At 46.2% G+C, this 19,026-nt stretch overlaps 1 protein-coding gene across 2 annotated transcripts in view; it reads left to right on the forward strand.

Moving 5' to 3' along the window:
• Positions 1 to 10,285: 10,285 nt before the first annotated feature.
• LOC120924687 (receptor-type tyrosine-protein phosphatase kappa-like) overlaps positions 10,286 to 19,026 on the forward strand; it is a 60,114-nt gene continuing 51,373 nt past the window's right edge. Inside the window, exons 1-2 of one of the 2 annotated variants that reach the window (XM_040335693.1) lie at positions 10,286 to 10,434; positions 16,730 to 16,807. In XM_040335693.1, coding sequence (XP_040191627.1) covers positions 10,350 to 10,434; positions 16,730 to 16,807 — 163 coding nt within the window. In that variant the 5' untranslated portion in view covers positions 10,286 to 10,349. The remainder of the gene's footprint in view (positions 10,435 to 16,729; positions 16,808 to 19,026) is intronic. The other variant, XM_040335694.1, reaches the window with a different exon arrangement.

Raw genomic sequence — 19,026 nt, forward strand, 5'->3', positions numbered from 1 at the left:
CTTGATTCTGAGCATGTGTGGATTTTTGACCGATGGATTTCCCCACAGACGATGTTTTTTTTCTATCGTTTTTTTAACCATACGAAAAATTTTAAACAGGTTCTATTTTTTTCCACCGATGGGAAAAAAACTGATGGGGCCCACACACGATCGGTTCGTCCGATGAAAACTGTCCATCGGTCCGTTTTCATCAGACAAAACGATCGTGTGTACAGGGCATAACTGTAGGGGGAGGGGACTGACTGGGGGAGGTGACCGATCGGTGTTCCTATGTACAAGGGACACACCTTCGGTCTCCTCTCTCCCTGACAGAACACACAGAGATCCATGTCCCTGACTCTAACTGCCGATCGCGGGTACCTGGCAGACATAGCGGCCGCCAGCACGTGTATCGGCACCTGAGCGATTGGGAGGTCCGAGGACGTCACATGACGTCCACCCGGGATGGCAGAGCCATCTTGTGGATGTCATTTGACAGTAGGCGGGATTAGAAGTGGTTAATGGCATCCCAGTCTTACTCTGTAGGGCTCAATATTGAGTTGGCCCCGCCCTTTGCAGCTATAACAGCTTCAACTGTTCTTGGAAGGCCGTCCACAAGGTTTAGTAGAGTGTCTATGGGCTCTGAGGAAGAGGGGATCTCCCTTCGAAACGTGTCAGCCATCTGTAAGGTACTCCGGCGTGTTGGATACAGTCCTGGTGACCTGGTTGCTTTTTGTCCATATGCTTTTATAATTCACTTGTTTGTGAGTATGTTTCCTTCTTGTTGATTTTGTTTTTGATTTCAATAAATATCACTTGGGTAATGTGCAAGATTGGTGTGCCCTCTTTTTATTCTTTTACAGTGTTTCCGTTGGGTATCCCCTGACCCTTGGAGGGCAGCAAGGCCTGTGCATGTACTGGGACCCATAGGAATTCCAGGCTTCTTTCATTGCCATCGCCCTACTGTTGAGTGCAGGAGATTTTGTTTGACTGTGTCTATGGGAATGTTTGACCATTCTTTCAAAAGCACGTTTGTGAGGTCAGCCACTGATGTTGGACAAGAAGGCCTGGCTCATATTCTCCGCTCTAATTCATCCCAAAGGTGTTCTATCGGGTTGAGGTCAGGACTGTGCTGGCCAGTCAAGTTCCTCCACCTCAAACTCGTTCCTCCATGTCTTTATGGACCTTGTTTTGTGCACTGGTCTAAATCATTTGGTGGAGGGGGGATTATGGTGTGGGGTTGTTTTTCAGGGGTTGGGCTTGGCCCCTTAGTTTTGGTGATGGAACTCTTAAGGCGCCAAAACTCATGCTCCCAACTTTGTGGGAACAGTTTGGGGATGGCCCCTTCCTGTTCTAACATGGCTGCGCACAAGATCCCCCAGCCCCCCCCCCATGTGAATGAGTAGGGGTACATAGTACCCCTACCAGGGCTGGACTGGGACAGAAATTTGGCCCTGGGCTTCATCCAGACTGGTCCACTTTGACAGGTCTCTCCCATGGCGACCGGACAACTCCCGCACCTCCCCCATCCCCAGCCACCCAAGCCCCCTCTCCCCCTTCACTAGCAACTAGCCGTTCTTCTTTTATTAGAGTAGAACGGCTGGTATTGGTACTCTTATAGGCAGTACCAGTGGGGAAGCTAGACATTATTTAACCCGAGCAAAGAATCAGTTTGGTGCCCCCCCTTATGGGACAAGATTAGGCAGAAGTGAGAAACTCCCAGGCCATAGCTGTTGAGTCATCTGTCTGTCCCCTCCCCCATGCTCCTCTGGTCCTCCCCCTGCTTCTCTGTTCCCCCAGGTGAACGCTGCGGGGAGGGAGAGGAGGTGAGCGCTGTGGGAAGGGAGAGACAGAGGAGCGGAGGGGGGCGGCAGTCCGCTGTCACTGAAGCCGGCCCACTGAGCCATCGGCCCACCGGGAAACTCCCTGTAATCCCAATGGCCAGTCCATCCCTGACCCCTACTCATTCACCAAAATCAGGCAGTAGCAAATAACAGAAAACAAAAAATAAACTGCGCTTGTGATAAAGAACAAACTACAGCTGCAACAATCAAGTGAGATATTATCACAATACAAAATGAGTAAAAAATGTATGTTGCGCTAAATAAACTCAAATAATAAAATGAAACAATAAGTGAGTCAAAGGAGTCACAAACGTGACCTGAATAAGTGCATTGTGACTGTTGTGCCACCAACTTCCTCCAACTTGTGAGACCACCACCAGTAATCAAGATGTGCCCTTACCAGAGAGCGTTGACCGCCTATTACGGGAGGGCATCATAAGCTTATATCTGGGATACTCCAAATCTCTAATGAGGTCCACTCAGCCAAAAGCTCCAAACAGTCATCGGGTTCTCGCAATCCAACCGTGACATCAAATCATATAACCCAAATAAGAGATACGGTGCCTTGCAAAAGTATTCACCCCCCTTGGCATTTTTCTGTGTTTTGTTGCCCCACAACCTGGAATTAACACGGATTGTTTGAGGATTTGCATCATTTCATTTACAGAACACGCCCACAACTTTGAAGATGTTTTTTTTTTATTGTTTAACAAACAACAAATAGGACAAAGTAACAGAAAAATCAATGGGCTTGATTCAGGTAGGGGCGCGCATAGTTACGGCGGCGCAGCGTATCGTATTTACGCTACGCCGACGCAACTTACAGAAGCAAGTGCAGTATTCACAAAGCACTTGCTCCATAAGTTGCGGCGGCGTAGCGTAAATGGGAGCGGCATAAGCGCGCGTAATTCAAATGTGGAAGGGGGGCGTGTTTTATGTAAATCTATGATGACCTGCGCCGTCCGTGTACATATCCCAGGGTGCATTGCTCCCAAGTATGGCGCAACGACGTATTGGTTTCGACGTGAACGTAAATTATGTCCAGCCCTATTCGCGAACAAATTACGCAAACGATGTAAAAAATTCAAATTTCGAAGCGGGAACGACGTCCATACTTAACATTGGCTGCGCCTCCTAATAGCAGGAACAACCTTACGCCGAAAAAGCCTAACGTAAACGACGTAAATAAATTGCGCCGGCCGTACGTACGTTTGTGAATCGGCGTATCTAGGTAATTTGCATATTCTACGCCAAAAACAACGGAAGCGCCCCTAGCGGCCAACGTAATATTGCACACAATTATACGCCGCCGCATTCAAGTTACGTCGGCGGAGGAAGCCTATATTTTAGACGTATCTGCCTTGGAGAATCGGCGTAACGATACGCGGACGCAGATTTGAAATTACGGCGGCGTATCTGGAGATACGCCACCGTAAATGCTTGCTAAATCTAGCCCATTGTGCATAACTATTCACCCCCCTAAAGTCAATACTTTGTAGATCCACCTATCACAGCTCCAAGTCTCTTTGGATAAGTCTCTATGATCTTGCCACATCTTACCTCTGGGATTTTCTGCCCATTCCTCCTCCTTGCAAAACTCCTCCAGCTCCTTCAAGTTGGATGATTTGTGCTTGTGAACAGCAATCTTTAAGTCTGACCACAGATTTTCTATTGGATTGAGGTCTGGGCTTTGACTAGGCTATTCCAACACATTTACATGTTTCCCCCTTAAACCCCTCAAGTGTTGCTTTAGCTGTGTGTTTGGGGTCATTGTCCTGCTGGAAGGTGAACCTCCGTCCTAGCCTCAAATCACACACACAGAGTGCTACAGGTTTTGCTCAAAAATATCCCTGTATTTAGCACCATCCATCTTTCCCTCAACTCTGACCAGTTTCCCAGTCCTGACTGCTGAAAAACATCCCCACAGCATGATGCTGTCACCACCATGTTTCACAGTGGGGATGGTGATCTTTGGGGGATGTGATGTGTTAGGTTTGCGCCAGATGTTGCGTTTTCTTTGATGGCCAAAAAGTTCAATTTTAGTCTCATCAGACCAGAGCCCCTTCCTCCATACATTTTGGGAGTCTCCCACATGCCTTTTCCCAAACTCAAAACACGCCATTTTGTTTTTTGCTGAAAGTAACGTCTTTCTTCTGGCCACTCTGCCATAAAGCCCAACTCTATAGAGCGTACGGCTTATTGTCCCCCTATGTACAGATTCTCCAGTCTCTGCTGTGGAACTCTGCAGCTCTTCCAGGGTCCCCTTAGGTCTCTGTGCTCCTCTCTGATTAATGCCCTCCTTGCCCGGTCTGTGAGTTTTGGTGTGCGGCCGTCTCTTGGCAGGTTTGCCGTTGTGCCATGTTCTTTCCATGTGGTGATGATAGATTTGATGGGGCTCCTAGGGATCATCAAAGATTTGGGTATTTTTTTATAACCGAACCCTGACTTGTACTTCTCAACAACATTGTCCCTTCCTTGTTTCGAGAGTTCCTTGGTCTTCATGGCCGTGTTTGGTTAGTGGTGCCTCTTGCTTAGGTGTTGCAGCCTCTGGGGCCTTTCAGAAAGGTGTGTCTATGTAATGACAGGTCACGTGACACTAATGCCACATACACATGGTCGGAATTTCCGACAACAAATGTTCGATGGGAATTCATTGGACATTTGCTGTCAGAATTTCCGACAACAACTGTTTGAGATCTGGTTCTCAATTTTTTCCGACAACAAAAGTTCTTGTCAGAACTTCTGATCGTGTGTAGCCAATTCTGAAGGCACAAAAACTCTACGCATGTTCGGAATCAATGCGACGCATGCTCGGAATCATTGAACTTAAATTTTTCTCGGCTCGTCGTTGTGTTGTACGTCACCGCACTCTTGACGTTCACAATTTCCGACAACATTTGTGTGACCATGTGTATGCAAGACAAGTTTAACCACTTAAGACCCGGACCTTTAGGCAGCTAAAAGACCTGGCCAGTTTTTCGCGATTCGGCACTGCGTCGCTTTAACTGACAATTGCGCGGTCGTGCGACGTGGCTCTCAAACAAAATTGGCCTCCTTTTTTTCCCACAAATAGAGCTTTCTTTTGGTGGTTTTTGATCACCTCTGCGTTTTTTTTTTTTTTGCGCTATAAACAAAAATAGAGCGACAATTTTGAAAAAAATGCAACATTTTTTACTTTTTGCTGTAATAAATATCCCCCAAAAATATATATAACATTTTTTTTCCCTCAGTTTAGGCCGATACGTATTCTTCTACATATTTTTGCAAAAAAAAAAATCGCAATAAGCGTTTATCGATTGGTTTGCGCAAAATTTATAGCGTTTACAAAATAGGGGATAGTTTTATTGCATTTTTATTTTTATTTTTTTCGTGACTGCGACATTATGGCGGACAGTTCGCACAATTTTGACACATTTTTGGGACCATTGTCATTTTCACAGCAAAAAATGCATTAAAAATGCTTTGTTTATTGTGAAAATGACAACTGCAGTTTGGGAGTTAACCACAGGGGGGCGCTGAAGGGGTTAAGTGTGACCTCATTTGTGTTTCTAACTGTAGAGGGGTGTGGCTGTAGGTGTGACGTCATTGATTGTGTTTCCCTATAAAAGGGATCACACGATCAATGACAGCGCCACAGTGAAGAACGGGGAAGGTGTGTTTACACACAGCTCTCTCCGTTCTTCATGCTCCGGGGACCGATCGCGGGACTCCAGCGGCGATCGGGTCCGTGGGTCCCACGGTCACGGAGCTTCGGACCGGGTCGCGGGCGCGTGCCACGGGCGCGTTCCCGCGACCTGCAGCTGGGCACTTAAAGAGGACTTACCTGTACATGCTTGTGCCCAGCCGTGCCATTCAGCCGACGTATAAGCCAACATCTGTCGGAAAAAAAAATCCACGGTTTTGCTGTTGGAATGTTCGATCGTCTGTACGCGGCATCAGATTGCACCCAGGTGGACGTCATTTCACTAATTATGTGAAGGGAATTGGTGGCACCAGAGCTTTTTATGGGCTTCATAACAAAGGGGGTGAATACATACACACATGCCAATTATCATTTTTTTATTAAAAAAAAAAAAGATAGTTTTATGTACCATATTTATCAGCATATACCGCGCGCCGGCGTATAGCGCACACCCCAAGCTGAGAAGGGAAGTTTAAGGAAAAACTTACATTTTGGATGTCTTGCCCGGCGTCCGTCTTCGGCCTTGCGCGGGGTCCGTCCAGCCTTGTCGGTGTCCGTCTGCTGTCTTGCCCGGCGTCCATCGGCGGCCTTGATCGGCGTCCGTCTGCGGCCTTGCGCGGGGTCTGTCCAGCCTTGTCGGTGTCCGTCTGCTGTCTTGTCCGGCGTCCATCGGCGGCCTTGTCCGGCGTCCGTCTGCGACGTTGCGCGGGGTCCGTCCAGCCTTGTGGATGTCCGTCTGCGGCTTTGGAGGTGTCCAGCCGCACCTTGCCCGGGGTTGCATTTCGTTGTGTGTTTGAATTTGGCGCGCTGTGCAGAGCCGGATTTCCTGCACACTCGGCTTCTCTCGGCTCCTCTTGCGTGGCTGCGGGCAGAGCCGAGCGTAGCCAAGCCTAGCCGAGTGCGCAGTACACTCGGCTCGGACAATGCTCGGACAATGACGCAGACAGCGGGGATCGGCGTATATCGCGCACCCACGATTTCCCCCTAATTTTAAGGGGAAAAAAGTGCGCGGTATATGCCGATAAATACGGTATTTATTTTTCTAATTTTACTTCACCAACTTAGACTATTGTGTTCTGATCCATCACATATTATAAAAAAAAAAAAACATTGAACTAAAGGCTGTAATGTAACAAAATAGGTAAAAAGCCAAGGCGGGGGGAATACTTTTGCAGGGCACTGTATCTTATAAAATGTTATTTAAAGATTTTGGGCCAGATCCAGAGAGCAAGTACGCCGGCGTATCTACTGATACCCCGGCGTACTTTCAAATTTCTCGCGTCGTATCTTTAGTTTGAATCCTCAAACCAAGATACGACGGCATCTGAGTTAGATCCGACAGGCGCCCGCTGGGTGGAGTTCGCGCCGTTTTCCGCGTTGGGTATGCAAATTAGCGATTTACGACGATCCACGAACGTACGCGCGGCCGTCGCATTTTCTAATGTCGTATAGATAGACTTGCCATATTAAGTATGACTGTCGTTCCCGCATCGAAATTAGAATTATTTTTTTTGCGTAAGTCGTCCGTGAATAGGGATGGACGTAACTCACGTCTAAGTTAAAAAAATGACGTCCTAGCGACGTCATTTAGCGCAATGCACGGCAGGAAATTTTGGGACGACGCATGAGCAGTTCATTCGACGCGGGGACGCGCTTCATTTAAATGAAACCCGCCCCCAACCCGGCCAATTTGAAATCCGCCGCCAGAAATACACTACGCCGCCGTAACTTACGGCGCGAACTCGCTGAGGATTCGAATATACGCCAGGTAAGGTATGGCGGCGTAGTGTATCTCTGATACGCTGCGCCGATCCAAATGTATGTGGATCTGGCCCTTTATTGCTACTGATAATGCTACTGATAAAAATAAAAGATATTACAACAATGAGAAAAAAAAAAGGAAAAAGGCACAAAGAAGATGATTAGTGTAGAGAAGTATACAATCTGGAACAATGTGTTCCTTTCTATAGGAAGGGAGTGGAAGGAAAATACATTCCGGAACATTGGGGAAGTTATTACATAATATTGAGCAAAATGTTTGCATCATTGACTAAATTCCCCAGAGGAATTGGGTAATACTGCGTGAGAAATGCAACGCGACCGCTATTCTCGTTACTCCTGTGTGGTACATCTAGGTTTGTTTGTTCTCCAATCAGTACAATCGGGAGGGATAACCCCTACACTGCAGTTTATTTGACAATTCATTCAACTTTTTTTTGTAATAATGTTTTAAATGTATTCTTTTTTCACACATCATACTGGACACCAGGACCGCCATCAGGAATTATGGGGCCCCTTACACAGCTTCAGGCATGGGCCCCCTGGAGCAGAGGAACCGGGGGGGTTTGCTGCTGTCTCAAATCAAATTGAGAAGCGGTTGGGGGGGGGGGGGGGGGGAGTGCCGCTGCTAATTGAGAAAATTGAGAAAAATCGGGGGGGGGGGGGGGGGGGGGGGGTTTCCTGGGGACCTCTGGGCCCCTTACAAAAGAAAAATAAGAAATTATATATATATATATATATATATATATATATATATATATATATATATATATATATATAAAAAAAGCAGGGGGGTAGCCAGGTAGCCATCCGGGGGCCCTGGGGACCTCTGGGCCCTTTAATAAAAACAAAAAAATATATATATAAAAAAAAATAACTTTTTTTTATAAAAAAAAAATAAAAAAAGGAGGGGGGGGGGGGTTGCCATCCGGTGCCCTGGGGACCTCTGGGCCCTTTAACCACTTAAGACCCGGACCTTTAGGCAGCTAAAGGACCTGCCCAGTTTTTGCGATTCGGCACTGTGTCGCTTTAGCTGACAATTGCGCGGTCGCGCGACGTGGCTCCCAAACAAAATTGGCGTCCTTTTTTCCACACAAATAGAGCTTTCTTTTGGCGGTATTTGATCACCTCTACGGTTTTTATTTTTTACGCTATAAACAAAAATAGAGCGACAATTTTGAAAAAAAAACAATATATTTTACTTTTTGCTATAATAAATATCCCCCAAAAATATATAAAAAATATGTTTTCCTCAGTTTAGGCCGATACGTATTCTTCTACCTTTTTTTGGTAAAAAAAAAATCGCAATAAGCGTTTATCGATTGTTTTGCGCAAAATTTATAGTGTTTACAAAAAAGGGGATAGTTTTATTGCATTTTTATTTTTATTTTTTTCGTGACTGCGACATTATGGTGGACAGTTCGCACAATTTTGACACATTTTTGGGACCATTGTCATTTTCACAGCAAAAAACTTGCGCCCTTAGTTACGGCGGCGTAACGTTTGTGTGGTGGCGTAAGCCCGCCTAATTCAAATGGGGATGTCGGGGGCGTGTTTTATTTAAATTTCCCTTGACCCCGCGTATTTGACGTTTTTTGTGAACGGCACATGCGCCGTTCGTGAAAAAATCCCAGTGCGCATGCTCGAAATTACGCCGCAAAGCCTCATTGGTTTCGACGTGAACGTAACTTACGCAAAGCCCTATTCGCGAACTAATTACGCAAACAACGTAAAAATTTCAAAACTCTGGCGCGGGAACGACGTACATACTTAACATTAGGTACGCCTCATATAGCAGGGGTAACTTTACGCCGGAAAAAGCCTAACGCAAACGACGTAAAAACAAAGCGACGGCGGGACGTACGTTTCTGAATCGGCGTAAATACCTATTTAGCATATTCCTCACGTAACTATACGGAAGCGCCACCTAGCGGGCAGCGTGATAATGCAGCCTAAGACACTTACACCTGTCGGATCTTAGGGATATCTATGCGGAACTGATTCTCTGAATCAGGCGCATAGATACGACCGACCGCAATCAGAGATACAACGGCGTATCTCCTGTCTGAATCCGGGCCATAGTGTGTATATATATAAAAAAATTAAAACAGGATATATATATACTGTATGTACACACAAATACATTATGGGCCAGATTCACAAATGAGATACGACGTCGTATCTCTGTTTCTATCTATGCGGCTGATTCATAGAATCAGTTACGCATAGATATCCCTAAGATCCGACAGGCGTAATTGTTTTACACTGTCGGATCTTAGGATGCAGTACCGCGGCCGCCGTTGGGGGGAATTCGCGTCGTAAACCAGCGTCGGGTATGCAAATTAGGAGTTACGGCGATCCACGACGGTTTTTCGCGTTCGCTACGTCGCCGCTAGTCTAGTTTCCCGTCGCAAAGTTAGTCGTTTTTTTTTGGTGCCCTAACTTTAGTCAGCAAACGTATTGCTGTCTAAAGTATGGCCGTCGTTCCCGCGTCGAAATTTAAAAATGAACGTCGTTTGCGTAAGCCGTCCGGGAATACGGAATTACGATACGCGCGTCGCCGTTCGAAAAATTGACGTCACGGCGCGCAAAGCACGACGGGAATTGCGCAACTGAGCATGCGCAGTAGGTCCGGCGCGGGAGCGCGCCTAATTTATATGGCACATGCCCATTTGAATATTGGCCCGCCTTGCGCCGGAGGCCGACGGCGTAGGTTTTCATCGCAAGTGCTTGGTGAATCAGGCACTTGCGATGAAAAATTGCCCATAGTGTATATATATATATATATATATATATATAAAAAAAATAAAAACAGGAAATATATATATACTGTATGTACACACAAATACATTATGTCCCTTGGATGGGAACTCTGAGGCAAGAGCTGGCCACAAGCCAGGACACAGATTTCTGGCTTTACTACAAAACAGGAAGAGCGATTTCCTGAGATGTGCGGTTTAACGTAAACTGGGAGTTTCCTCTCCATTGGCCCCCAGCACAGGATATATAAACAGTGATAGGACTGAGCACCGCGCACACTGACTGTAGCTGGGGGTCTGTCCGCCATGTCTACACTGTGGTCTTATCTACTGATCACCGTCTGTCTCCTCTATGGACTGGGGGCCGACCAAACCTCCGAGACTACCCGAGGTAAGATTCTTATTATTATTATAGGTGGGGCTCCCAATTCTTTATAGATTTAGGATGCTTTCTTGTTTATCTCGTGCATTTTATAGTAAGAAATGGCAGATTTACCTTCCGGGAGTGTGTCCTGAACGGCGGGCGCATTTCCCTGATATTTGGGTTGTGGTCTAACCACTTCAGCCCCCGGAGGATTTGGCCGCTTTAACTGACAATTGCGCGGTCGTGCGACGTGGCTCCCAAACAAAATTGGCGTCCTTTTTTCCCCACAAATAGAGCTTTCTTTTGGTGGTATTTGATCACCTCTGCGGTTTTTAGTTTTTGCGCTATAAACAAAAATAGAGCGACAATTTTGAAAAAAAATGCAATATTTTTTACTTTTTGCTATAATAAATATCCCCCAAAAATATATTAAAATTTTTTTTTTCTCAGTTTAGGCCGATACGTATTCTTCTACATATTTTTGGTAAAAAAATCGCAATAAACGTTTATCGGTTGGTTTGCGCAAAATTGATAGCGTTTACAAAATAGGGGATAGTTTTATTGCATTTTTATAATTTTTTTTTTTTTACTACTAATGGCGGCGATCAGCAATTTTTTTCGTGACTGCGACATTATTGCGGACACTTCGGACAATTTTGACACATTTTTGGGACCATTGTCATTTTCATAGCAAAAAATGCATTTAAAATACACCGATTACTGTGAAAATGACAATTGCAGTTTGGGAGTTAACCACAAGGGGGCGCTGAAGGGGTTATGTATGACCTAATATGTGTTTCTAACTGTAGGGGGGTGTGACTGTAGGTGTGACGTCATCGATTGTGTTTCCCTATAAAAGGGAACACACGATCGATGACGCCGCCACAGTGAAGAACGGGGAAGGTGTGTTTACATACAGCTCTCCCCGTTCTTCAGCTCCGGGGACCGATCGCGGGACTCCAGCGGCGATCGGGTCTGCGGGTCCCGCGGTCACGGAGCTTCGGACCGGGTCGCGGGCGCGCGCGTCCCAGTGACCCACGGCTGGGCACTAGCACAGGACGTACCTGTACGTACATGTGCCCAGCCGCGCCATTCTGCCGACGTATATGTGCAGGAGGCGGTCCTTAAGTGGTTAAAGCTATTTTTTTCCTCAGTTTAGGCTGATTCGTATTCTTCTATATATTTGTGGTAAAAAAAATCGCAAAAGGCATTTATCGATTGGTTTGTGCAAATGTGCAAAAGTTATAGCGTCTACAAAATAGGGGGTAGTTTTATGGCATTTTTTTTTTACTAGTAATGGCGGCGATCTGCGATTTTTATTGTGACCGTGACATTGCGGCGGACACATCGGACACTTTTGACACATGTTTGGGACCATTGGCATTTATACAGCGATCAGTGCTATAAAAATGCACTGATTACTGTGTAAATGTCACTAGCAGGGAAGGGGTTAACCACTAGGGGGCGATCAAGGGGTTAAAGCGGAGTTCCACCCAAAAATGGAACTTCTGCTTTTTTGGATCCCCCCCCCCCTTCAGTGTCACATTTGGCACCTTTCAGGGGGGAGGAGGGAGCAGATATCCGTGTAATACAGGTATTAGCTCCCACTTCTGGGCACAGATCACCGCAGTGATCTACGCCACGTCCGGTGCCTATTTTGTCCCCTCCCCCGCTGTCTCCAGAAGACAGCAGGGACCAGTGGGATCGCGTGTGCGCAGTAGAGAAACAGGAAGTGAGGCCGCAAGTGAAAGCTCGTTTACGCAGACTGTCGTAGCCGTACGTCGGTCCCTTTAAGCGTGATAGCGGCAGCACCTGAGAGCCGAGTGACAGATTGGCTTCGGGTGCCGACATTGCAGGGCGCCCTAGACAGGTAGGTGTCCTAATATTAAAAGTTAGCAGCGGCCGTATTTGTAGCTGCTGGCTTTTATTTTTTATTTTTTTCAAGGGAACTCCGCTTTAACTGTGTTCCCTAACGTGTGTTCTAACTGAAGGGGGATGGGACTGACTTTAGAAGATGACAGATCGTGGTTCCCAGCCTATAGGAACTCACAATCTCAATCTCCTCTCAGAACAGGGATGTGTGTGTTTACACACACGCACACGTCCCTGTTCTTCCTCTCGTGCCCGCGATCGCTCATGGCCGGCGGTCATCCCAAGCATCGGCGCGCGCCACCATTACCCCGCTTAAAGGGACCGACGTACAGCTACGACGGTCCGCGGGAACGAGCCGACCTGCCGCAGGATAATGACGGAAGCTGGTCGGCAAGCAGTTAAGGAGCCCAGTACATTGCTGTACTCAGGGGTTCCCACCCACGCAAGGTGTGGTTTTTCAGGGGGTGTTTGGCTAGAGAGAGGACTGTTTCCCAGCACTCTCTGGTTTTAAAGTCCATAATAGAGGGACCCCGAATTTCAGAGATTCTAAGAGATTTGGATGGGAAGAACCTCCAAACCCTGACTGCAAGGCAGGGCCGTTTGAAGGAATTTGGGGGCCCCAAGCAAAATGGAGGCCCCCAAGCACCCCCCGCACCAAAAGCCTATGTTAGCGCTACACAAATTTTTTACACCCATGTTCTTACTCCTCCCCTCCTCCCTAGTTCCTATGTTTTTTTATTCTCACCTCCCCTTCTTCCCTGTAGGCTGCCGCTGTAGCATGGCCGAGCTCCTCTTCCTCCTGTCAGTCCGGTGTTCTATCATTATGGGTCCCCAGTCCCCTAACAGATAGTGCCCGGGCCAGGCCAGGCCGGTTACCGCGCAGTACAGGAGATTCAGTTTCCTGTGTTCCCGGCCGGACTGAAAGGAAGTGAGCACTCAGTATGCACTTCCTGTCAGTCTGGCCGGGAACAGGAAACTGAATCTCCTGTACCACGCACGGTACCCTGCCGGACTGACAGGACTCCAGGAGGAAGGAAGAGGAGCTCGGCCACGCGACAGCCTGGGAAGGGGAAGTTGGGGGCCCCAGGCCAGCTCAGGGCCCCAAGCAATTGTTTGTTTTGCCTGTCCTGTAGCCAGGACTCTGGGTTAAGGTGGACCTTCACCCTCCCATGGACGATCCCACCTCTCTCCACCCCTCCTCCTTTCCTCTACTGAAATAGGCATAATTTTTTTCTTTTATGTTAAGTTTACCCCGCCTCCTCATGCACGTCATTTGCCTTGGGGTGAAAGAAATGCACATTGCCCGCTATGCCTCCCGTGATATGTACATCACGTATCCCAGGAGGAATAGCCTTGCAGTCACGAACAGGAGGAGGGGCGGGCCTATTGACGCGCCATCGAGAGGCCCGCTCGCTGAATTTTGGAAGAGCCGGCGGGCCTCTCTATGACATCAGAGAAAAATGGCGGCGTGGGACGGAGCTGTAGCTGGGCATGAGATGATCTCAGTGGGTCAACACTGGATCCACTGGATGGGTGAGTATCTGAAATTATTACCGTATTTTCCGGCGTATAAGATGACTTTTTAACACATGAAATTCTTCCTAAAAGTCGGGGGTCATCTTATACGCTGGTACCTGACATGCAGACTCTCAGTCAGACCGCGGCCGTCCATTTTTCAAGAGCCGCGGCTCTTCCTCGTGCTGTTCCGTGATAGGCGGAACACTCAGCTTCCCAGCAGAGCCTCTGTTCAGTGTCCAGCCTATCACGGATGCCTTCTTGTCCTCGGTCTCGGACGAGAGGGCATCCGTGATAGGCGGAACACTGAACACAGTGTCTGCTGGGAAGCTGAGTGTTCCGCCTATCACGAAACAGCACGAGGAGGAGGCGCGGCTTTTGAAAAATGGACGGCCGCTGTCTGACTGAGATTCTGCATGTCAGGGATAAGGTAAGGGATCGTCGAGGCATGTATTGGTGGCACAGTGAGGCATGTAATGGTGGCACAGTCTGGCATGTAATGGTGGCACAGTGAGGCATATAATGGTGGCACAGTCTGGCATGTAATGGTGGCACAGTCTGGCATGTAATGGTGGAACAGTGAGGCATGTAATGGTGGCACAGCCTGGCATGTAATGGTGGCACAGTGAGGCATGTAATGGTGGCACAGTCTGGCATGTAATGGTGGCACAGTGAGGCATGTAATGGTGGCACAAACTGGCATGTAATGGTGGCACAGTCTGGCATGTAATGGTGGCACAGTGAGGCATGTAATGGTGGCACAGTCTGGCATGTAATGGTGGCACAGTGAGGCATATAATGGTGGCACAGTCTGGCATGTAATGGTGGCACAGTCTGGCATGTAATGGTGGAACAGTGAGGCATGTAATGGTGGCACAGCCTGGCATGTAATGGTGGCACAGTGAGGCATGTAATGGTGGCACAGTCTGGCATGTAATGGTGGCACAGTGAGGCATGTAATGGTGGCACAAACTGGCATGTAATGGTGGCACAGTCTGGCATGTAATGGTGGCACAGTGAGGCATGTAATGGTGGCACAGTCTGGCATGTAATGGTGGCACAAACTGGCATGTAATGGTGGCACAGTGAGGCATGTAATGGTGGCACAGTGAGGCATGCAATGGTGGCACAGTGAGGCATGTAATGGTGGCTCAGTCTGTCATGTAATGGTGGCACAGTCTGGCATGTAATGGTGGTACAGTGAGGCATGTAATGGTGGCACAGTCTGACATGTAATGGTGGCACAGTGAGGCATGTAATGGTGGCATAGTGAGGCATGTAATGGTGGCATAGTCTGGCATGTAATGGTGGCACAGTGAGGCATGTAATGGTGGCACAGTGAGGCATGTAATGGTGGCACAGTCTGGCATGTAATGGTGGCACAAACTGGCATGTAATGGTGGCACAGTGAGGCATGTAATGGTGGCACAGTGAGGCATGCAATGGTGGCACAGTGAGGCATGTAATGGTGGCTCAGTCTGTCATGTAATGGTGGCACAGTCTGGCATGTAATGGTGGTACAGTGAGGCATGTAATGGTGGCACAGTCTGGCATGTAATGGTGGCACAGTGAGGCATGTAATGGTGGCATAGTGAGGCATGTAATGGTGGCATAGTCTGGCATGTAATGGTGGCACAGTGAGGCATGTAATGGTGGCACAGTGAGGCATGTAATGGTGGCACAGTCTGGCATGTAATGGTGGCACAGTCTGGCATGTAATGGTGGCACAGTGAGGCATGTAATGGTGGCATAGTGAGGCATGTAATGGTGGCACAGTGAGGCATGTAATGGTGGCACAGTGAGGCATGTAATGGTGGCATAGTGAGGCATGTAATTGTGGCACAGTGAGGCATGTAATGGTGGCACAGTGAGGCATGTAATGGTGGCACAGTGAGGCATGTAATGGTGGCATAGTGAGGCATGTAATGGTGGCACAGTCTGAGTGAGTAACTTGTATAGCGCAACAAATGCGAACTTAATCGCCTCAAGGCGCTTGGCATCCAGAGTCGTACCGGTCTTTCATAAGAGGCGGGTCTTTAGTTTTTTCCTAAATGCCCGATGGTTTTCCTCCAAGCGGATGGTAGTGGGTAGAGCATTCCAGAGCCGTGGTCCTTGGCCTGAAAATCTACGTTCTCCCTTCGATTTGTAGCGGGATTTAGGAATTTGGAGAAGGTTTTGGTTGGTTGACCGGATGTCTGGCATGTAATGGTGGCATAGTGAGGCATGTAATGGTGGCATAGTGAGGCATGTAATGGTGGCACAGTGAGGCATGTAATGGTGGCATAGTGAGGCATGTAATGGTGGCACAGTGAGGCATGTAATGGTGGCACAGTGAGGCATGTAATGGTGGCACAGTCTGGCATGTAATGGTGGCACAGTGAGGCATGTAATGGTGGCACAGTCAGGCATGTAATGGTGGCATAGTGAGGCATGTAATGGTGGCACAGTGAGGCATGTAATGGTGGCACAGTGAGGCATGTAATGGTGGCATAGTGAGGCATGTAATGGTGGCACAGTGAGGCATGTAATGGCACAGTGAGGCATGTAATGGTGGCATAGTGAGGCATGTAATGGTGGCATAGTGAGGCATGTAATGGTGGCATAGTCTGGCATGTAATGGTGGCACAGTGAGGCATGTAATGGTGGCACAGTGAGGCATGTAATGGTGGCACAGTGAGGCATGTAATGGTGGCACAGTGAGGCATGTAATGGTGGCACAGTGAGGCATGTAGTGGGCGCACAGTGAGGCATGTAATGGCACAGTGAGGTGAGGCGAGGCATGACTAGTAGGAAGGGGGTAGTCTTATACGGCGAGTATATCCCAAAACCAACATTTTAGCTGGAAAATTAGGGGGTCGTCTTATACGCCGGCGAATACGGTACCTACCTGACTCACCCTCTACTTCCTCTTCATCATTTTTTCTTTCCTACACAGGGCGTCCATTTCGGAGGAGAAAAGGTCCTTATCAGAGACGCTATGGGGAAGGGGAAGACGAACCACCCGAGAAGAAAGGTACAGTGGAGACCCGTCAGAAAGAACCATCACTTGGTGGTCAAGGTGGTGGTGGGCACAATAATGGCACTAAAATAGATGGTGTACATGGTGGAGGAGACACAATAGTCACTAAGGTGCAAATCCAGAGAGAAAGTACGCCTGCGTATCTGCTGATACTCCGGCGTACTTTCAAATTACCTGCGTCGTATCTTTAGTTTGAATCCTCAAACTAAGATACGACGGCATTTGGGTCAGATCCGACAGGCGTACGCCTTCGGAACGTAGGTGCAATACTTCGGCGTCCGCTGGGTGGAGTTTGCGTCGTTTTCCGCGTCGGGTATGCAAATGAGCTTTTTCCGACGATCCACGAAGGTGCGCGCGGCCGTCGCATTCTCTTACGTCGTCTCTAGTCGGCTTTTTCCGGCGTATAGTTAAGGCTGGTATTTTGCGGCGTATAGTTAGACTTGCTATGTTAAGTATGGCCGTCGTTCCCGCGTCGAAATTTGAATTTTTTTCTTTTTTTTGCGTAAGTCGTCCGTGAATCGGGATGGACGTAAGTCACGTCTAAGTTTAAAAAAGACGTCGTTGCGACGTCATTTCGCACAATGCACGGCGGGAAATTTCGAAACGCAGTTCATTCGGCGCGGGGACGCGCTTCATTTAAATGAATCACGCCCCCTACTCGCCGATTTGAATTCCGCCGCCAGAAATACAACACGCTGCCGTAACTTACGGCGCGAAATCTTTGAGGATTTGAAAGAACGCCAGGGAAGGTACGGCGGCGTAGCGTATCTCTGATACGCTGCGCCTATCTATTTCTATGTGGATCTGGCCCGCAGAATCCAAATGGATCCAATGACACAAGAAGAAATGAAAAAAGATGTGGGTTCCCGAAATACAGAAGGAAGCAGAACACAAACCCGCCACAAACACACACAAGGGAATAGAACCTTCTATAGTGAGGACAGTACAGGAGGAGGGGCCAACCATCATCAGTCTCTCATCCCACCAATCACCAGAGGAGACACACCCCCTCCCATTGGGGATAACATTTTCTCCAAGTAAAAGTAAAAACAAATCTGAAACAAAACAAGACATAAATTTATTCACCAGAAAAACTGTCATTAAAAAGTATAGATAATATACTAGACACGTGCAGAACAACTAAAAAAAAAAAAATTGTTTCGATTCGTTATTCACAAAAATTAGTTTAGTTTGTTTTAATTTATTCAATTCAATTTCGGAATTTGTTTTGTTTTTTGGAATCGATTCGAATTGCATTTAAATTCAAAACAAATTCTATTCAAAATCTGTTTTATTCTATTCAAAATTCGAATTTTGGTGGATGTTTATTTTCTTTCTTTTCCATTGTTTTTTTTTCTATCATATTCTTTTATTTCTTGTTCTATTTTTTCATATTATATTCTATTTTCTATCATATTCAAATTTATTCAATTTAAATTTCCGGAAAAAAGTTATATTGTTTCTTTCTTTTCAGTCTATTCTATTATTTTCTATTGTTTGTTCTATTATTTTATTTTCTATCCTATTCTTTTCTGTTCTATTCAAAATTTGAATTTATTCTATTTGAAATTCAAATTTCGGAAGAAGGTTATTTTCTTTTTATTTTATTCTATTTTTTTCTATTCTATTCTTTTATTTCTTGTTCTATTCTTTTCCATTTTTAAAATATTCTATTTTCTAATATATACAAATGTATTCAATTAAAATTTTCAGAAAACAGTCATATTGTTTTTTTCTAGTCTATTCTATTATTTTGTTTATTTTAGTATTTTATTTTCTATTTTATTCTTTCCTGTTCTATTCAAATTTGAATATATTCTATTTGAAATTCATTTTTTGGAAGAAGGTTATATTCTTTTTATTTTATTCAATTTTTTTCTATTCTATTCTTTTATTTCTTGTTTTATTCTTTTCTACTTTCGATTTTTAAAATATTCTATTTTCTATTATATTCAAATGTATACAATTAAAATTTTCGGAAAACAGTTATATTGGTTTCTTCTAGTCTATTCTATTATTTTCTATTGTTTATTCTATTACTTTATTTTCTATTCTATTATTTTCTGTTCTATTCATATCTGAATTTATTCTATTTGAAATTCGAATTTTGAAAGAAGGTTATATCCTTTTTTTTCATTCAATTTTTTTCTATTCTATTCTTTTATTTCTTGTTCTATTCTTTTCAATTTTCTATTTTTAAAGTTTTCTATTAT

The sequence above is a fragment of the Rana temporaria genome, chromosome 1 (assembly GCF_905171775.1).
Source record: "Rana temporaria chromosome 1, aRanTem1.1, whole genome shotgun sequence".
NCBI lineage: Eukaryota > Metazoa > Chordata > Amphibia > Anura > Ranidae > Rana > Rana temporaria.